This window comes from Watersipora subatra, chromosome 6 (assembly GCF_963576615.1).
Source record: "Watersipora subatra chromosome 6, tzWatSuba1.1, whole genome shotgun sequence".
Classification (NCBI taxonomy): domain Eukaryota; kingdom Metazoa; phylum Bryozoa; class Gymnolaemata; order Cheilostomatida; family Watersiporidae; genus Watersipora; species Watersipora subatra.
The window spans coordinates 1,496,403-1,517,092 of record NC_088713.1 but is presented as its reverse complement, the minus strand read 5'-3'; the positions used below and the strand labels follow the sequence as shown (position 1 = coordinate 1,517,092).

The window sequence follows — 20,690 nt, the reverse complement described above, 5'->3', positions numbered from 1 at the left end:
CTAACACAATAAAACATTTATTTTCAATGGAAATATTAAAGTTTCACAATTTATTTAACTTTGTTCCCCTATTTTTTCTAAAATTGAACCATTTTATCTACACAAGCTAATTGCGCCACCGTAAATACCCTACAGAGATAGACAAACTTCTAGTATCTACAACGCTTTCCTTGCCTCCTTGCCTTTTCTTTGCCTGCCAGACTCTCTTTATCCTTCCTCATTCTGATTTTGTTGAAAGATTATTCCAGGTTCCTATTGTATAGTTTTCAAATACTCCAACGGTAACTTACATGTTGGTTCACTACTCAGGTGAATATCTTATATTTCGCGGCAATCTGCAAATCAACTAAGGAGCCGTTGTAACAGGAAACGAGCTTCTTTCAATACGAACTATACTCTTCTATTCCTTATTGTCACCCCTGCCATTGGCAACTCGCAAATGGCAAATACCGGCAAATGGTGCACCGGTCTTCGATACACGGTGAACTTATTGGCAGTAGATCTCTTTTGAGTGCGTCCATCAATATTCTGCTCTAACGTTTGTCAAGGTCTGCAGGTGGTACAAGCAATATATGTTTTTCACAGTCCTTGGACGGTGAAAAACAGTCCAGGGACTGTGAAAAACAGTGTGACAAGCATGCAACAATATATTGCTTGTATTTTGTTTATATTCTCTGTATAAACTATCAGGCTTTTTTCCCAGGCTATCAGGTCATATATCCTTCTTGTTTCTTCTTTATCATTAATAGCGGGCCGTCTACAATTTTTAGGCCATAGCAGATTAGAGTAGAATAGGGAGCCTCCCACCACAAATTTATCTTTCTACATATATCCATTAGTGCTATCAATTAATGAAAATAATAACCCAGTTTCCAAATACAGTGTACCCTCAGGATATGATTACCCCAATATACAATTTTTCACTTTACGACTGGAACATGATGATTTTTTCACTTCACCATGCGAATCTTATTTCACCTTACGAATTCAACAAAATTTTCGCCTCAGCTCAAATTTGGCAGTCGGTGTGCTTATTACCCATGTATAATTAACAAAGACACCAAAATGCTGTTCGCCGAAAATATTTTCACAATGCTTGAAAGAGAGGCGATGACCGATTTCTCTCAGTTCAGCAATTCTCGTGAGTAAAACGGAAATATTTTCCCTTCAAAACCAGTCACAAAGTGGGAGTTGCGATCCCTTTAAACAGGTCTGTGGTCAGACATCTCTCTTAACCTGCTAACAAAAATCCACTTATTACGAAAACAGCATCATTTAGGCATCCTTGCCAAATAAGGTTGAAAAAGGTTTTAAACAGGTCCACTAAAAGTTATAGCGAAAGCAAAGACAGAAACTGATAATTTTGATGATTTTGGTGATAAAAGATTTTGATGATAAAAAGTTTAAATTCAGTCAAATAGTTGAAAATACGTACTAAAACCTAGCTTTAGGCAAGTGTGTTTAGTAAGCTAAACTTATTTGAAGTGAATTCAAAGTTTATATTATACGTACATCTAGCTTGAAGGTAAGAACTCACTACAGTATGTACTGTGGTACATTACAACGTGACATTTTATTGCAGATCAGAACCGCTAAATACAATAACGGCACTGTAGGTAATTATAGTTACTAAGGTTAAGATACTAATTTGATAATAATTTTTAATATGTACAGCACATATATATATATGATTTTGCTGATTTGTACCAGGGAATATTTGCATTATATAATTACTCTTGTTTCTATACCCCTACATACGGCCTTTTCACCGTACAATACCAACCCTGGAACAGATCAACATCATATCCTGAGGGTGCGTTATAAATTATACGGTTTTTCACATTCCATCTATATATAGTGTTTAATCTATTCTGCTCTATCCCTTACTTAGTTGCTTTATACGCATACCACACCCTATCCACTACTCATATCATAATTAAACTCATGTAAGTTTTTTTTTTTCTAGTATTAGTGAGGTCGATAGAATTCTGTGTTTTCATGTTAGCTGCAGTAAATATTATATAGGAACAAATGTATGCAAACCTGCTGTAGCTGTCATGAGTGGATATGGAGGAACTATGTTATGCATAACTAATCCGGATCCACACACAACATCAGTGTTGAATCTGCTTTGCCATTTTATTCTATTCTTACTATGTTTAGTTTGTGCACCATTGCTAATTTGATTATTACTAGTTTAGGTACTAGTGAAAGTGTTAAAGCACATAAATTACATAATTTTTTATTATATATTTCAATGCATCAGAGTCTTGGCTTTTGAATGAGAATATATTTAATACACAAAGAATAATAGAACTATGAAAAACGGGGTGTCAAATTACGTCCTGCAAAAAAAACACTTGGTTCAGGTACTCAAAATGTGACGTCATAATTTTCATTTAGCCTTAGGTCGTCGATCCCTTTCGCTGCCATTGAGACTGCGTTTTTCTGTGACAATTGATGCTGTTAAACCCGGAGAGCGCTAATAATAATTTACCCTACAGGATGAATTTATTCGCGGAGTTATATTTCGCGAAAATTGTCTCTTCATGCATATTCGCGGATGAATTTATTCGCGGATGAAAACTGCCATTCTCTAGGAAAAGTTAACTCTATTGCGACTAGTAATAGAGTTATTCCTACGCATGCGTACACCGCACACCGCCCGTTCCGGTTTATATTTAGCTTACAACTGCGAGGCGATCATGCTAAGCTACGGTAAACAACTTTTGCTGCGTCCAGAGGTTTTCACGAATATTCATTGCTTTGGAGGCCTTTGATAAGCCAACAACTTGTGGTAAGTAATGAGTTTTTTTAAAACCATTTACTAAACTAGAAATTCCACTGTCATACAGCCCACGACCAAAGTGATATTGGAAAAAAAGAAAGGGTACTGATGGTTGAGAAATGCAATATTAGCAGTCAAATGGCACTGCAGAGCAATAGGATTACTGCAATGGTAGCTGTAATGTACTGGGTGTGGGTGTTATTATATATAACAAATAGCAATAAGGAAAGAAAATATTATATGTTTATATCTCTCCTCCTGCAATAGGAGAAATGCAATATTGACCAATATTAGAAGTAAAATGCACTGATATTATTAGAATAACCAATATTATTAATACAGTAATAATATAAAACCAATGCACAATTTTGTTTACATTTCAAAACGTCATAGCTAACACTATCAAGAAGTGATATTTATATAGATTTTTAGAAAATCTATTTAAAAAAGTGTTTGGTCATGACAAACAGCAATAATGAAAGGAAAAGATTGTATATTTATATCTCTCCCCCTGCGATAGGAGAAATGCAATATTAGAAGTAAAATGCACTGATATTATTAGAATAACCAATATTATTAATATAGTAATACAGTAATAATAGAAAACCAATGCAAAATTTTGTTTACATTTCAAAACGAAGAAGAAGAAGAATATCAGAATCAAGAAGAATATCCAAACTTATAGTCAAATATCGTAATCTCATAAAAATTGTTAGAAAAAAAATATCATTGTCATTTCCTTTACTTACACTGCGTTGGACATTAGTTATAATACCAAAGTACTCAAATGTGTCTGAAATGTCAGTTAACTTGATATCGGCAAAAATGAAACGATTTCAGTACTCCTACATTAATTACCGAAACCTTCGGCAATTCGACAATGCTATAGACTGGTAAAAAGTGCACGTCATTTTTTCGTGAAATGCGCACGACTTAATCGTTCTATTCTTTGTCGCTCGGCGTTTCAATTTCCGGTCTTAACTTTTATAAAAGTGAGGCTTCGCAAGTTTTAATAACGATTTTCATCCAAATAAATCTGTCTATTTGTGTATAATCCGATCAGATGGGTAAGTTTTAGAATTATGCCGACGGTTTACAAAGACTTGGTAACATATTTAAATAGGTTTGTATGTGTTTTGTATCGTTATTATACTTTAACGACTCTACAAAACGATGGTTAAATTTGTTGATGAAATTTTGAAACAAGGGTTCATCTCATTGTTGATGAATAATTTTTGTAAGTTGTGTGCACATGCATTTATCATAAAAACTCCCAAACTTCGCATCCGCTCGTTTGGTCGTGGGATTAATAATTGAATTTTACTTTAGTAAAACGCAATATTTATTTTTTCTATCCCTACCGCTTTGTTATTTGTTTTAGTGTGAGCAAGAGCCCAATAATCTACACGAACCATTAGCAGTAAAGCTAACAAACGCAGACTGCACAACGGTTGGTCATCTACCCCGTGAAATAAGTATAGTAAGCAGCATTTTCATCATATCCGGAGGTACAATGACTGCAAGGGTGGTGGATGCTATTCCTAGACGATCACCAATCATTCAGGGATGTCTTGAAATTGAAGTGACTGCAGCTGCTAACGAGGAGAATATATCTGTTTTAAAAAAGGAACAAGAACGCCTTTACGATCACAAACTTTTGGCCAACCAGCAGAACGTTGTAATAGTAAGCCACGAGGAGAGTTCTGATGATAACTTCCTTACTAGTCATGTAGTAGCGAGAGAATCGCCTTTAACATCTACCCAAGACAGTGACAGCGACAGAACTGCTATTACCAAAATAACTAGTCAGAGAGCACCATTACACGGTAGTATTCACTTATCATGAGTACTAGTTTAATTTTATTGCTCTAGACAACCGCCATATGGACTAAACTGTTTATATTTACTCCATTCATCGTTTGTAAAATTTTATTTGTATTTGAAATATTTTATTTTTACACTCAAGTTTGGAATAAATTACAATATATCTGTACATGAAATAAAATATATGATTTAATCATGTTTGCTGCAGCGATATCAAGTTGTTGTCGATGAAGGGATCTAGGTTGACTGGTTGCTTCTCTGCCAATATTCCTGCCTGGATGAATATTACTACTTGTCTCGAGTTTTCGTAATCGGAGTAGGTTGTTTCATTCTCAATCTGCAGTAAACACAAAAAAAAAATATTAACGAGTGTTAAGGAAGTACAAAAACAATAGCTGAAGTATTTAATGAAAGTGATTAGTTTTTAAACAAAAGAATTGACTAATGCAATTAGTTATGGAAAAACATATCTAAACTGCAAATCAAATACATACCATAATGTCCAGATCAGAATCATGATCGTCCTCAACTTCGGCAAAAGAGATTGATGGAGTTGATTTCAATGTAAAAAGACTAGGAGAGATTTTTTGCGATGACTAAGCCATGCCGAATAACTTGTGAAAACCTTGAATAATTTTGTAAAGTTTGATGCAATGGCAATAAAACCCGAAGCCCGGCGATGATTTTAAAGAAGTTTTGGAACTCGGCTACGTTTAGTACTTCTGCCTAGTGGCTATTTTGGGATGACGCCATTCTGCATATCTTGTGACAACCTTGAATAATTTTGTAAAGAAATGTGATGCATTGGCGATGGTGTTAGCTCAAAACCCAGGCAATGATTTTAAACATGTTTTGGAACTCAACTACGTTTAGTATTTATATTAAAAACTAGCCTAGCGACTAGTTTTCAATTTGATGCGGTAGTTATTCTTCCTTGTGATTAAAAATAGAACTAATTATTTACAGAATTTAATAATTCGAGGAATTGACTGTTCGTGAAATCGCGAATTTTTATAACCAAGGAATATTTTCATCCTGTATGGTAGATAATCAACAATGCCCGCGATCGTGCTAATGCCCGACAAATACAAACACATGTTCTGGGTTAATTAATTATGCTTCAATAAATGTACTGTCATTGATAAAAGTAATGAAATCACATCGATGAAATTATGACCTGCGGTTGCGTGGCCCTAGGACTAAATGTCAATCGCACTTTCGCAAGATCACGCAAAGCTTGAAATTAATTAGTCTCAGTCGTCACCCTCAACATCACAATAAAAATAAAGAGCTAGTGCATAATATCATCGGGAAAATATAAAATGGTTCTTAGAGTCTGAGGTACTTAACATAGAAATAATATGTTCATGGAGAACTAATTACACTGATTCCTTTGTCATCTTCATTGGTTCTCTGGAGTTGTCCGACCTTCGCCTGCCACTAGCGTCATTATCGTCATTATCGTAGCTGATAAATAAGCGGTAAGAGCACACAACAACGAATATGAAAATTGTGACATCACAATTTTCGAGACTATGCCAGTAAACTTTTTTGCGGTAGAGCTCTGGGGAAATCCTATAAACACCAACCAATGTCTGTTTCACCATGGCAAACAATAACTCATTCGAAAGCCAAGACTCTGATGTGTTGAAATGTACATTAAAAAAATTATGTAATTTATGTGCTTTGAGCTATTGAAAGAGATACTGATATTTATTGGTAAACATTAATTCTTTATTCTATAAGTCAAACACTTAAAATACACAACTAACAAAGTTCTAAACAATAATATTAAGGACAAAAGGTTAAAATAGCTAATAAAAGTTACACCCTTACTCAAATGGATGTCCATATTTGTTTGCTCGGCTCCATACAGCTGCGAGTTTCATAAGTCAAACAAGGGTCATGGCAGCCCTTAGTTATATAGAGGTTTGGTAGTTGAGATAGTGAAGTAGAGGAAGAATAGCTGATGATGGAGCCTCTATCTTTTCAATCCAAAGGTAGGGAAAAAATAGAGGCTCCACAGGCGGAGAGAAGGAGGTTTTAGAGGCGGAGAAACGTACCTCAGTAGGCGGGGGAAGAGCAGAAGTAGAAGGAAAAAGCATCATGAGTATAGAGGTAGTAGAAGTAAAAAGCATCATGAGCATAAAGGTAGTAGAAGGAAAAAGCATCATGAGCATAGAGGTAGTAGAAGGAAAAAGCATCATGAGCATAGTAGGTAGTAGAAGTAAAAAGCATCATGAGCATAGTAGGTAGTAGAAGTAAAAAGCATCATGAGTATAGAGGTAGTAGAAGTAAAAAGCATCATGAGTATAGAGGTAGTAGAAGTAAAAAGCATCATGAGTATAGAGGTAGTAGAAGTAAAAAGCATCATGAGTATAGAGGTAGTAGAAGTAAAAAGCATCATGAGTATAGAGGTAGTAGAAGAAAAAAGCATCATGAGTATAGAGGTAGTAGAAGTAAAAAGCATCATGAGTATAGAGGTAGTAGAAGTAAAAAGCATCATGAGTATAGAGGTAGTAGAAGTAAAAAGCATCATGAGTATAGAGGTAGTAGAAGTAAAAAGCATCATGAGTATAAAGGTAGTAGAAGTAAAAAGCATCATGAGTATAGAGGTAGTAGAAGTAAAAAGCATCATGAGTATAGAGGTAGTAGAAGGAAAAAGAAATAAGAGAGAGAAGAGAAGGAAGAATAAAAAGAGTAGAAAGATTTTACTTTCCAAATGCTTACATGAGCCAAGAGTAAAATCTAAAACACACACACTGAATTAAAGAGACAGTCAGCTTTATAAACAGCTATAACTAGCTGCAGCTACTAACAAGCACGTTTTCAAACAGAGTGTTGAGTTGTATTGATTACACATTTTCAATTGTTGCTATTGATATGGTTAATCAAGCATCGACTTGCTTTTTTGTTAGTGGCTCTATGCACAGCCTGAGGTCCATAAAACTTCTAATGGTATGAAAAGGTTCCCGTGCAAGTGCCCGTGTAATGAGCAATGTATTGAATCGACAAGATGCCAACATGTTGAATAAATAGTCATAGTAAAATGAATAGATATAACAAAGTAACAAATATAACAGGTATAAACCACTAACGCACTAACGCCCATGGTATGAACGCCCTGCCTGATGAACTGCGTAGGGTTGTGAGTATGTCCACTTTTAGACGTGCCCTCAAGCTGTACCTGTTGAGCGGTGAATAAATAGTTTCTGGCTGCTTGCTGTTAACTTGTGGCCCAGCGCCTTGACTAGCAATGCTACTGCGCAGTTTGGGCCTCATCATTATTTCTTTTATTTTTCTTTTTTTTTCTGTTTTCATACTTTTTGATGAAATAAAACAAACAAACAAACTAAAATACATGTAAATAAAAGGCAATGGACCACAGTTTCTATAAAACACAGTAATGAGAGATAAAAGAAGCGCTAAGGGAAATTAAGGTAAAAAATAGCAAAAGTTATAGAAAAAAATCAGGAGAAAAAAAGATAATTGGAGAGAAGTTGAGACAAGAAAATTGTCTCAACTTAAGCTTCAACTGGCTTCAACCAGTTGAAGCTTACAGCCTGAAGAATGCGCCAGCAGGAAACTGACAGTAGCTGAAAGATAAGTAAACTATTTGACTTTCCAATTTTATATATATATATATATATGTATAGGCCAATGCGTATACTGTATATATTTATATATATATCATCATCACCAGAGTAAATTTGAGGAATTGATCAGCTTTGGCAATAAGTGCTGAAGTATTCTACAAAACTGCAAAAATAATAGATGATCACCATCCTCATATATCTAATCTGCTGAAACAATCCACCTCTGTTGATGGGTTTGTTCACTCTATTGCCACAATAGAAGAAGCCATTGAATTGGCTAGGGAGACAAACCTTGAACTTAGCTTTGTAGGTTTCTCTCTAAATTACCGGCTTTTCAGTGACTAGTTGTAATCCAACATCTTTTTAGACAATGGGCCACTGTCATCGCTAGATCCTAACTAAAAGATCCATGTAATTGGCATTCATTTGAAACCATTTCCAGAAAAGATGACCACAGGAGTCAGACTAAACTTTCTGCCAGAAAAATAGTTTACGCTGAACTTGATTTGATTTCTGTTCAAGTGTCATCTGGCCTGCCTTGTACTCTAGTTCGTTGTATAATCTTGGAGCAGACTATGAAGCAGCATGGTCCGTTATGCACCAACTCTGCATTTTTACTCCGAGCAAAGATTATTCTCCGGAAAACCTACATTCTGAATCTTGGTTCTAAAACCGAGCTTTTGAATCTCGGTTAGGACACCGATATACTGAGTGATCTGATGCAACACTGGGCATGTTCTTTGTTTGAGCTATTTTAGGTCACTCATTGGGAGGTTGATATGTCTGGTTCTGCCTAATGCTAAAGGAAACCCTGACCTGATAACTCAATCTGATGCGAGGGGTCAAGCTTTTGGGTTTGTGGCTTACAACAAGTAAAGTCTTAGTGATGTTAAGTATTGGTGTAGACTCATAATGGCCAAGTGTAGAACTGCTACCATCAAAGGAGGTAACCACCCCATAAGTGGAGCTCTGTGAAGCTATATTGTCATAAAGGATAAAAATAATTATTGAATCTGAGTATTTCTCCAACTTCAAGAAAGTGTATCAGCTAGTGGACAAGGTGACTATTTTGTAATCCTTTAATAAAACCTTACTACGATTCAAAATTTTCTATGATGTAAGGATAGCCAAGACTCAAACCTATGGCTGTCGACTGACTGGTGCCTGCTGACTAGTATTGGGTCAATGGTAGATAGAATAATTTGGACTGGCTTACCATTGAGAAGCAACCTGCTTAGCTCGAGCCTAATTTTGAGTGGTGGTCTGGGCTTGCTTTCCTGTACAAGAATGCCACTGAAATGAATACAAAGTAACATGCCCAATGTGACATCTACAGACAGATCTACATGAAGCAAGTAAAACTCACCGTGTTGTGTTTTTAAATGATCAGGTACTTACATTTAGAGATTATTTTACAACATTACTGCTCCTAATTTGTAAATGTAAACGTTATTGGTAAATTTTGCTCTTCTACTCTCGCTTGAAGAATTTTTAGTTATAAATTATCATGAATGACAAATAAACTGTTTACTTTTAATGTAAATAAAAAAGGCCTGGACCAAAATCATCATGACAAAAAGTTCTTGGTCAATATTTTTGCCCAACAACGTTATATTCCACCATGACAGTAGTATTAATGTATCATGGAAATGCCTAACATCAAAGGACATATATAATTAGACATGATCAAAATTGGTTTTAGTTTCCATTGATTGTACACTTATCACTCTCTTAAGTAAAGAATAACTTATAAATAATTGATAACAATATTTAATTAAATTTAGTACCAAAGGATTTAATTACTAAATATATGAGCAGTCACTAATTCCTTTATAAACGCTAGTCATATAACTAATGGTAATAATTGCAGGTGTTAATGCATGGTTATCTGCATTTATGCATACATGTACTAATGTTTTATTATGCTTATAGTAAACTTACTATAAGCATATTAAAACGTTTTCCTATTTTATTTTCCATTTAAGTGATAATCATAAATAGCTGTTACATCTCCTGTATGTATTGCATTGTAAGTTGATCACATAAATGTACCTGATAGTAGCTCAGTATCTACATGTTTAGCGTAGTTTTAAATAGAAAACAATGATATTAAAGAAAGTCTCTCTGACAGCTGTGCGAATTAAAAATGTGTTGGCAGGGAACTCAAATTGTAAATGATTGTTAAAACATCTGCCAGGCTATCAACACCGTTTTTTAAGCTTCCAGGCAGCAAACAAAATTTATTTCTAAGTAAATTGACTTTTTCAAATATTTTTCTCTGTCAACCTTTTAGCAGTAGGCAATGTACTGACATAAATATTGTAATAAAAATCGCATCAGCTTAAAACTTTAAAATAATTGAAAAACCTCAAAAATTAATATTCTATAATGTCAGCAGGGCTCATTGCAACCACAGCTGCTGCAGAAAAATAGTACCTTAAGGCTTACTGCACAACACACTTTTGATATGTTGTTTTCTTCTGTAACATGCAACTATTATTTATATAAACAATGATTAACCGAGTCAATTTAAATTGTAATTCATACAAATATGATTTCATGTGTATCTTGAAATCATTCTCTGTTTACTTCTACACAATAATTACTTCTTTATAAAAATTTAACCTAAAAAAATCAGATAAAGCATTTGTTGGTACCCAATTTATTCAATAGTGCATCTATGTTTCTTATTTATACCAGCTGTCAAAAAAGATAATTACGCTCTGTTTATGCTACTTCAAATTAAGAAACTTATTATCATCATATCATCATATTATTTATGGCATATACTCGTTTCCTTATAACCTCCAACCATACATATTATACATACTTGAAATGCAAACCTTCTAGAAATTCGGTCTTCTACCAAAGATACACTCTAGTGATAAAATATGTTTAATGTACACCCATTATATCCTATCAGGTCAGTCTAGACTTATGATGTCATATCAAATACTAGCAAGGTAAAATACTCTTAATGAGCTTAAAAACACCACCAAATGACCTTTATAGAACTATGCTCCAAAATTATGTCAGTTTAACTTGCGCTTTTCACAAATTAAAAAAAATTGTTTTTTAATTTTCGACCACTTTACGTCGAAAATGGCACACTGTATTAAAATTACACTCACAAAGCAAATATCAGTTAGTTTTACATAATATTCTTATCCAGTAAGTTTTGAACTTACTATGGAACTTACTCTGAACATATGGTTATAATCCGTTTAATACCGACGAAACATAATTTGAATTACCAACAAAAATGTTCTCACGACCAAAGAAGAGTGTTTGGGTTTACCACTTGTTATTATGTAAATCAACAATATAATCAAATGAAAGATTGGACAACAAGCTGTAACGTAATAAAAAATTAACCAAATAGCTTGTACATAGTGTGAATATGTCAGTTACTGGTTTTAGTTACTATTTTTTCCTCAAAGTAGTAAGCTAGTTAATTGACCGCTAATTTTATTTCAGTTAGTTGAATCTTTAGCCTGTATCAGCGATTACCTTTATTTGATCTTCTTATCAACTATAGTTTTTAAAATTATTATATTAATTAAGCAAACTTGTTTTTTGTAGGAATGTGACCCGGGAATCCCTTATGAGTTTGCAAGGTACACCATGAATGCATCTGACAGTTTATTAACATTATGTTCAGGAGACAATCATACTGCATTTTTTGGTGTCACTACCTCGGTGAGCGTAATATGCGTTCTTGCAAATGTTCTGCATTTGTATCTACTCAGCACTACTAAGACACTGCGCCAAGAGAACAAAAGAAACTATTTTTTGCTTCTAATTAACTTAACAATTGCAGACATAGTAGCTAGTTGTGTATATATAGCAATGTACAGCCCACAACCATCTAGTTTATTGCAACCACACTACTATACTGCAAGCATTTTCATTCAAGGAGTAGCAGTGACTGCTGCATGTGGTCGATATATTTTTCTTGCTTTAGCGAGTTATGAACAATACTACGCAGTTTGCAAGCCTTTTCAGTACAAAAATAGTTTTGTTCTGAATCACTTTGGAAAAATTGTAGTTATTATCTGGTTCATAAATGTTTGTAGTTCAATGATCGTATCAGTTGTGTTTAAAGATTTGTCATGTTTTTTGAATGGAAAGCTTCCTCCAGACATTCCCGATGTTCAAAGGATTCTTTTCGTAGTTTTTTTCACCTTACAAGTACTGGTACCAATAGTATTAACCACAGTATGGCTCAGTGCAGTATTTCGGGAAATTAAGAAAATGAAAAAGAGATCTTTGCAAGAAGAAGATAAAGTTTTGATAAAAACCTCACACTATATCACTGGTACTATTGTCATGTTTTATATTACTGTTGTTCCTCTTTTGGTGCACCTAGTCATATATTTCCTTGCTTCTGCTGAACACAAAATTATATTGTATGTGAGTGCACAGTTTGCCGCGGTTCTACAAACACTCTATGGAGTAGCTAATATTGGTTTCTATGCTTACTTAAACCCTGGATATCTATTGAGAGTTAAGAGTCTGATGACATGCATCTGTACTTCTAAGGTGCAACCAGTTGAACAGACACCGTAATCAGAACAATATCGCTACCTCACATGAACTATTAAACTGTGATTTTGTGTTCCAAATAAACTTTTTGTGTCTTTTTCTATTATAATAAAAGTACTGGCTGCTTTAAAAGCAGAATATAAGCTTTTTTCTTTGACACTTGTCAGCAATACTAATGAGAGTAAATGTGATAATTTGTGTGAAATGTTAGTTTACAATGTTTATTATTTGTTCTTTGGTTATCTCATCTCAGATTCATCAGATACTTTGTAATTCTAACTATTGTTTGATGTTGTAAGTTTATATTAGTGTCTTTTGTAATAATAAAATCTCATACACTCTTTGCTACCCCTTATTAACATTTATTGCAACCCATGCATCGTGTTTTCTGTAAAAAACGTAAACTCAGAAATGACCATTATTATTATTATTCCAGTATAAGCACTACTTGATGTGTATTCCTTAAAACCGAGTGTTACAAACATAAAAAATTTGACATTGAGCATTTGTGTTTTTATTGTTTTGTAGAAATTATCAACTTTTTTACAAAATAGTAGACAACCCTGAACTAGGTATTTTTACAATCAGTAGTGCACAGTTTTTAGCTATGCTCATAGCATACTGTACTTAATACCTAGCTGTGTTAATATGCTACCGAAAGCATTTTGAGCGTTTTACTTATAGGATAGGGTAAAACGATAGCTCTATGTAAAATGAAAACTGATTAAACAGATGGCACGATATAAGGTAAACTTTTAACTCACTGAACCTGCCAAACATTCAGCACTACACTGAAATCAGATTTTGGTGGTTTTTTTGTAGTTCTCTCAAACATCTGCAAATCTCTGTAAAAATGTATTTTTGTAAGAACAATGCTATGGTCTCTAAACTTCTCAGAAAGTTTCTTTGTCAGTACCTGGCTGCTGAATAAATGTGTATGGAGTGTAGCGACTTTGTCAGGGCTCTATGATGCTCTATCGGTATCAATTAACCTGCTTTCTTAGTTTTATTTATTATTATTATTAAAGTGGGAGCATTGCTAGACTTTTGACTATTAGATTCCTTTTGAGGTTACGAACTTTACTCGTTCAATGTAAGTGTCAACTTTATTTATCTTTACTTTAATGACACCACACGACAACCGTGAAGTCTAAAATAACACAGTACAACTAAAAAATAGAACGAAGCAGTCTTAATTAGCAAGTGTAACACAATGTAACATTATTTGACAGAAAAGAAATGATACAAATTGATACATATTATAATAGGGAACAGTGGTAAATACCTTTTGCCTCCTGTAGTTTCATTTGATTATAAAACAAGCTCCAGTGATTTGCTTACAACATTAAGACTGGATCAATTTTACTAAACTGGCTGACTGCGTGACCGGCTAGAAGCAAGTTACAAAAACCGCATGCCATCAACACAGATATCGCGTCATTGGCTGACAGAAATAGCCCCACAAATGCAAACCAATCACACGGTAGCCCACCGAATTCAAATCAAGCCATCAGTAACTGATATACTACCAAGGCAGCCTGAAGGCTGAAACAAGCAAAAATTGTATCTAACATTTTATAAACTGCATAGGAAGTACACATAATCCTTACACTCCCACCAAATTTACACTATAAATTTCAAAAGTTACAAGGTACGCTGAGGCGTTTACCTACTCTATATGACAGGACAGGAACCAAGTTGTGCATACATTGATAATTAGAAGCACAAAAGCTAAAATAATATACACAGCATACATGAGTATGAAAACAAACTAAACACAGCATGCGTAAGCTGCATTATACATAACCAAATATTTACAAAAGTTTAACCAGTTTCTGTACTGGTCTCTGAAGCACAGTAGATTTCTCTATAGGTTTGCCTTTGCCATCCAACATTTTTGTGGCTACCTTTACCGTTGCCTTTCTTACGAGACCGTCTTGTCCATGAAAAACTTCTTCGATAACTGCCAGTCTCCAACTGTTCCTTGGCTGATCTGATTCCACAATCATAACTATGTCTCCTACTTTCAAATTACCTTGTGATGTTGTCCATTTCTGTCGCTTTGTTACGTTGTCCAAATATTCCACCTTCCAGCAGTTCCAGAAATCTTCAGCAATGGCCTGAACCTTTTTCCATCGACATTTGCAATACCTTTCCTCACTGTCAAAGTCTCCAGGAGGGGGAGGTGTTGACTCAACTTTTCCTGTCAGTAATGCATTTGGAATCAGTGGCACCTCTTCGTGATTGTTGAGGTGCATGGTAGAGATGCAACTTCGAAAAGGATCGTTCTGAGTGATGCTGTGTCTATTTGACCTTGATATTTCGACATGGCTTGATTTAACACGGAACGCACAGTTCTGATCTGGCGCTCCCACACTCCACCTTGGTGACTAGCTGTAGGAGTTGTGGTGATGAACTCTATACGTCTGTTGATGAGATACCTTTTTACTTCCTCATTAGTCATTGTTGTGAACTGTCTGTTCATCTCATTTATTCCTCCAATAAAATCTGTGCCGTGATCGCAGTATATTCTCTTGACAGAGCCTCTGATAGCTAGGAAACATCTAAGGGCATTTATGAATGCGTCTGTGGTGAGATCATCAACCACTTCAATGTGTATGGCTTGACTATAGAGGCAAGTGAACAGCAAGCCATAACGCTTGAGCATTGTACGCCGTTCTTTTACCGTGAAAGTCCCAAAACAGTCGATTCCAGTCATAGTGAAAGGCGGTGTTTGTTGTAGTCTATCTTCTGGTAATTCGCCCATCTGCTGCTGCACGAAGCTTCCTCTCAACTTTTTGCACACCACACAATTTTTTACAATGTCTTTGGTTATCCTTGTGCCTGAGATCACCCAGTACCCACTTTGTCTCACCATGTTGAGGGTGTAACCCATGCCTAGGTGAGCTTTGTTATGGACGTCTCTAATGAGTAACTTGGCTAGATGACAATTCTTAGGAACAATTATAGGATGCTTTTCTTCAAATCTTAGAGTTGTTGATTTTGTGGCCCTCCCACCAATCCGAAGTATGCCTTCCTTGTCAATGTAAGGATTGAGACCGATAATGCTACTAGCGGCGGGTAGTGTTTGTCCTTTATGTAGTGCATCCAATTCTGTCCAGAAGTGCTTTCTTTGTGTAATCTTTATGACCAAATGCTTTGCATCTTCCAGCTGTGTCACTGTGGGGGTGGAGATCGCACTCCATGATTTCTTCCGTGCAATCTGTTGCAGATATGCGAAAGACGTTATTAGTCTTTTTAGGCTGCTGAACTTGGGGAGTTTGTCATATATTGCCGTACTACACTGAGTTTTGGTCAACTTGACCTCTTTTATTTTTTTTACCTCAGGGTCATCGTCTGCGATACACTTGGCTAATTTGCGGTCATTTTGCAGTCTACTCTGTATGTTACGCTGCATGAGAAACGTGGGTCCAGTAAACCACATAGAATTTGGTAGCTTACTGCAATCTAGGCCCCTCGAGGCGATGTCAGCGGGATTTTCAGAGCTGCTAACATGGTGCCATCGTTCAGCTTTAGTTGTCATCTTTATTTCACGCACTCTATTCGCCACATAAACATGAAACTTCTTCTTCTCATTAGATAGGTATGCTAGAACAATCTCTGAGTCCGTCCAGAAATGCTCTTGGTTAACTTTGATATTGAGCTCTTTTTTCAGAATAGAGTGCAGCTGAGTGGCCACAACTGCACCTTGCAGCTCCAAGCATGGCACTGTAATGATGCCTTTACTAGGAACAACTCTGGATTTTGCCAAAAGCAAACATGTGTGCACATTACCATTTATATCTATCAATCTCATATAAGAACAAGCTCCTATCCCACTAAAGCTTGCATCACAAAAGTGGTGAAGCTCTGCTTGTGCAGTGGGTCCAAAGTCAGCCGGTTTGATGCATCGTGGTATAAGCACATCATCTAGGTTGCCTAGCTCCTTCACCCATTTTTTCCATGGCTGAATCAGACCAGGTGGAATCTCTTTGTTCCAGTCGTCATCTACTTTGTTGATTTTCTGCAAGATATTCTTTCCCTTTAGAGAGAATGGAGCCAAAAAACCTAACGGGTCATATAGCTGCATGCTTACAGTTGACAGCACTCCTCTCCGTGTCATAGGCTTTGGTTGAAACTCCTTGGCTGTAAATTTCAATACATCTTCTTTCATCTCCCATTCTAGGCCTAGTGTTCTTTGAGTGAGGAAGCATCCATTGTACAAATCTACATCTTTGACTGATCTCTCTGATTCAGGTATTCCTTTCAGTACTTGTGCATTATTTGAAACAAATTTGTGCAGTCTCAAGTTTCCCTTTTGACAAAGTTTTCGCGAACTTTCAATGTGCTCAAGCGCTTCTTCCACTGTAGGTACGCTTGTAATGCCGTCGTCTACGTAAAAGTTTTTTTGAATAAATTGAGAAGCCGTAGGGTAGGTTTTTTATGACTTTCTGCTAGTGTTTGAAGGCCATAGGTTGCCACTGCTGGCGATGAAGTAGCCCCAAACAAGTGGACTGTCATACGATACTGTTTTATCTCTCCGCTGTTTCCAAACCAAAGGAATCGCAAGTAGTTTCTATCATCTGCGTTGACTTGGAAGTTATAGAACATCCTCTCAACGTTGCATGCTATTGCCACAGGCTCTTCTCTAAATCTTAACAATATTCCCAGCATGTTGTTAAAAAGATTTGGGCCCTGCAGTAGGAGATCGTTCAGTGATGTGCCGTCGAACTTTGCGCTGCAGTCGAAGACCACTCTTAACTTGTTTTTCTTCGGATGCACAACGGCAAAATGGGGGATGTACCACACTTCGCCTGTACGGATTTCTTTTCCTGATGAAAGAACCTCTTCAGCATGACCCTTTTCTATCAAATCAGCCATGAAAGTTGTGTATTCCTTGCGGAATGTTTCATTTGTACCAAACTTCTTCTTCAAACCCATCAGCCTTTTTTCGGCCTGCACTTTGTTGTTGGGCATGATCGGTCGTTGTCTAAATGGCAGTAGCATCTCATATGATCCATTTTCTTTGATGAGAGCCTCTTCATGCATTATATTCATGAATTTCATGTCTTTTTGTGAGATCAATGTGGTTTCATCACGATCCTTAAAGCACACTGATGTGGCGTTGACTTTAGTCTTTTGATTCAGTTTGCCTTCAACTGTTGTTAGCTGTTCTTTCCCACCTAAAACTGTCCATCCCAGAATGGTTCGTTGCGCAAATGGTTGTCCCTTGTCTCCTGGTATACATTCCAGAGGCTCAAAAGCTTTTACACAGTCTGCGCCTATCAACATACCCATTGGTATCTCTAAAGGAGGTGGCAGTTTATGGGCGTGTTCTTTGAGATGGGGTAGATGTTGAACATTGACACTGTTGGGTATTTGTTGATCACTATACAAAAGCTCGCTCCATTCATACGCTTCTAGGGTTGTAGACTCAATCTGCTGGTAACCCCGGATTCGCAAATTGCTGTACCTTTTCACCCAATCTGTAATTTCACCCGTAAGGGTGCTAATAGTTACTGTTTCGGTAGAATAAGCTGGCTTAACAATGTGAGCGATTTCTTTACTGAGATAGGACGAATCGGATTGTGTGTCCAGCATAGCGTAAATGAGGGTTTCTTCAGAAGGATTTTGTAAGGTTGATACGTACACAGGTATAACCATGCTTAGCATCATCTTTCCAGCCCTAGTTGTCTTTGTAGTTAGTTTCCTTGTTTCTTCCTTTGGAAGCGCTCCTTTCTCTACCAATTTTGTTTCTTCTTTCTCTGGTGGATTAACAGCGAACTTCCTAGGTTTCCATTTGAACTGATTCTTATGGAATACAGTTGGATGCCGTTTAGTGCAGCTCTTACAGGTAGCCTTTTGAGGACACTGCTTCGATTGATGACCTGTGTCTAAACATCCATAGCACAACCTGTTTCCTTTCACAAACGCATCTTTATTTTCATCAGATAACTTAGCTAGGGAAAAACACTCAGATGTGAGGTGAATTTTCTTGCAATGTTTACATTGCTCTTTCTCCTTAGCTGACAATGTAGTAGTGAAAACTTTAGTGTTGGAGCTAGGTGCTGCTTTCTGTTTGCGTGGGTTATCTCTATTCCCACCCAAATTTTTCATTAGAGGTTCGTCCATTACTTCTGCTTGATCTACCACGAAATGTACGAACTCTGCAAATGTGGGGTAGCGGTACTCATCTTGCCTGCGCTCTTTTACTTTTCTTGCCCAGTTCCTGATCATCCAGTCTGAATGTTTTGCAGCCATTTTTTCATTTTCTTGACTAAGATCAAGGGACTGTAGCTCCGGAACATCTGACATTGCTGCCCTCAAGTGTGACAGAAAATCAGCGTAATCCCGTAGCGCTTTCGCGTCGTTTGCACCTACTCGCGGCCATTCATCAAGCTTTTTTCGCAGTGCTCTGTTAACAGTATGCTTACTTTCAAACCTCTCTTTTAGGTCACATCTTGCTGCTTTGTATGCAGCTTCTGTGTTGGTCATCAAATGCCCACTGATAGCATCTTTTGCTTTACCCGTCACAAATTTTTTCAAATATCGAAGTGGTTCTTTTCCAACAAGTCCCTCTGACTCAATGTAGGCCTCGAAATCCTGTTCCCAATCTTGGAAGTTGATAGGATTGCCGTCATAGATTGTTGGTGCTGGTGTTGAACGCTTGGTTGCCTTCATAGCAGTTACCAGACTTTGTGTCAACTCCCTTACAGCACTCATGCCATCATCTTGTCTTTGAATGGGCATCCTTCCATCTTGATTGGTGACTGTAGCTCCTTGTATAGGTGTAAGTTGAGGTGGTTGATGCGACAAAACTTCATCGAAGTTATTCCTTTGTTGTTCGAAAGCTAAACTATGTAACTGTGAGTTTCGCTTATGTGAGAAAACTTCCTCAGAGTTATCCCTTTGGGGATCCAGAACAGAACTTCTCCGTTGAGAGCCTACCGAAGTGGACAACTCTTTGGGGTGGCTGAAGGCCCTCCGTTGTATTGCTGCTCTGTCAGCTTTCCTGCTTTCATAGATTCTATTCTGTTCTTCCAATTCTTCCTTCATTTTCGCTATTGATTCTTCCAGTCTTGTGATCTCTTGCTCTTCTGCTATTTCTTCAGCCTTGGTATCCATTAATAGCTTTATTCTGCCATTTACTTGGTCTTTTAGTACAGAAACTTCTTCCATATATTCATCAAATTGTTTTGAGATGGACAAATCAACTTTATTATCAGAAAGTTCATATAACTCATCATACAGCTCATTGACATATTGTACAGCTGCATCAACTGTTTCGAGTGTGTTATTTGCAACATCAAGCCCTGTGAGCTGCTCAAAATTGTTATATACAGTGTCAAAATACATTTGGGCCTTGTTAATCTGCTTGTACAGAGCAGTATTTAATTCCAAGCACTTGTTTTGTTTGGCCACACTGCTTAGCGTTTTGGTTCTAGTTGATTTCCTAACACTAACCTCAATGTTTGAGACACTCTCAGAAACTGGGCTATGTACAGCATTAGACGCAGAAAGTATACTGTCATTTGCTAAATCAGCATCTGCTGATTGGCTTTCAGCAGGCTCTGATTCGCTCTCTGACATTATTGACGGTCAAAAATAAGGCATACAGTAAAATATGAAACCACTAAGGCTATATGTCTATGCTCTAGTGAGCTTCAAAGCCTAGCTACCCGGTGAAAGCAAACCAAAACTGCAAGCTAACACCCAAACGTGAACAGCAGTGAGACTGGATGTGCAGGGGACCAGTCTGTCAGCCAAAATGACGCGCGATACCAGTGAAAACAAAGTATTAGGAATTTCCACTGCCTTGAATTATACACACAGTCAGCCAGTTTAGTTTACAAACAGATGAAAAGAAAAACGGTGTGAAAGCAAAAGTTATTTTTACAAAAAGGCTATGGAGGAAAGGTATGCTAAAACTGTAAACC

General features: G+C 36.6%; 1 protein-coding gene across 1 annotated transcript; it reads right to left on the bottom strand.

The window, feature by feature from the left end:
• Positions 1-8,967: 8,967 nt before the first annotated feature.
• Positions 8,968-20,343, bottom strand: LOC137398848 (uncharacterized). Its single transcript, XM_068085021.1, has 6 exons — positions 17,277-20,343; positions 15,067-17,145; positions 14,595-14,956; positions 13,833-13,903; positions 9,425-9,501; positions 8,968-9,185 (listed from the first exon to the last, which is right to left on the bottom strand). Exons 1-6 carry the CDS (start codon positions 20,341-20,343, stop codon positions 8,968-8,970), a joined length of 5,874 nt encoding a protein of 1,957 aa, XP_067941122.1.
• Between the last annotated feature and the right edge of the window lie 347 nt (positions 20,344-20,690).

Excerpts from the sequence above, each read along its gene's own strand:
- LOC137398848 (XM_068085021.1), bottom strand. The coding sequence starts at position 20,343 with ATGTCAGAGAGCGAATCAGAGCCTGCTGAAAGCCAATCAGCAGATGCT. Across the intron at positions 17,146-17,276 it reads CGGAGAGATAAAACAGTATC|ACGACGGCATTACAAGCGTA; the intron begins GTATGACAGTCC and ends ACTTTTACGTAG. Across the intron at positions 14,957-15,066 it reads AGCCATGTCGAAATATCAAG|GAAAAGTTGAGTCAACACCT; the intron begins GTCAAATAGACA and ends CATTACTGACAG.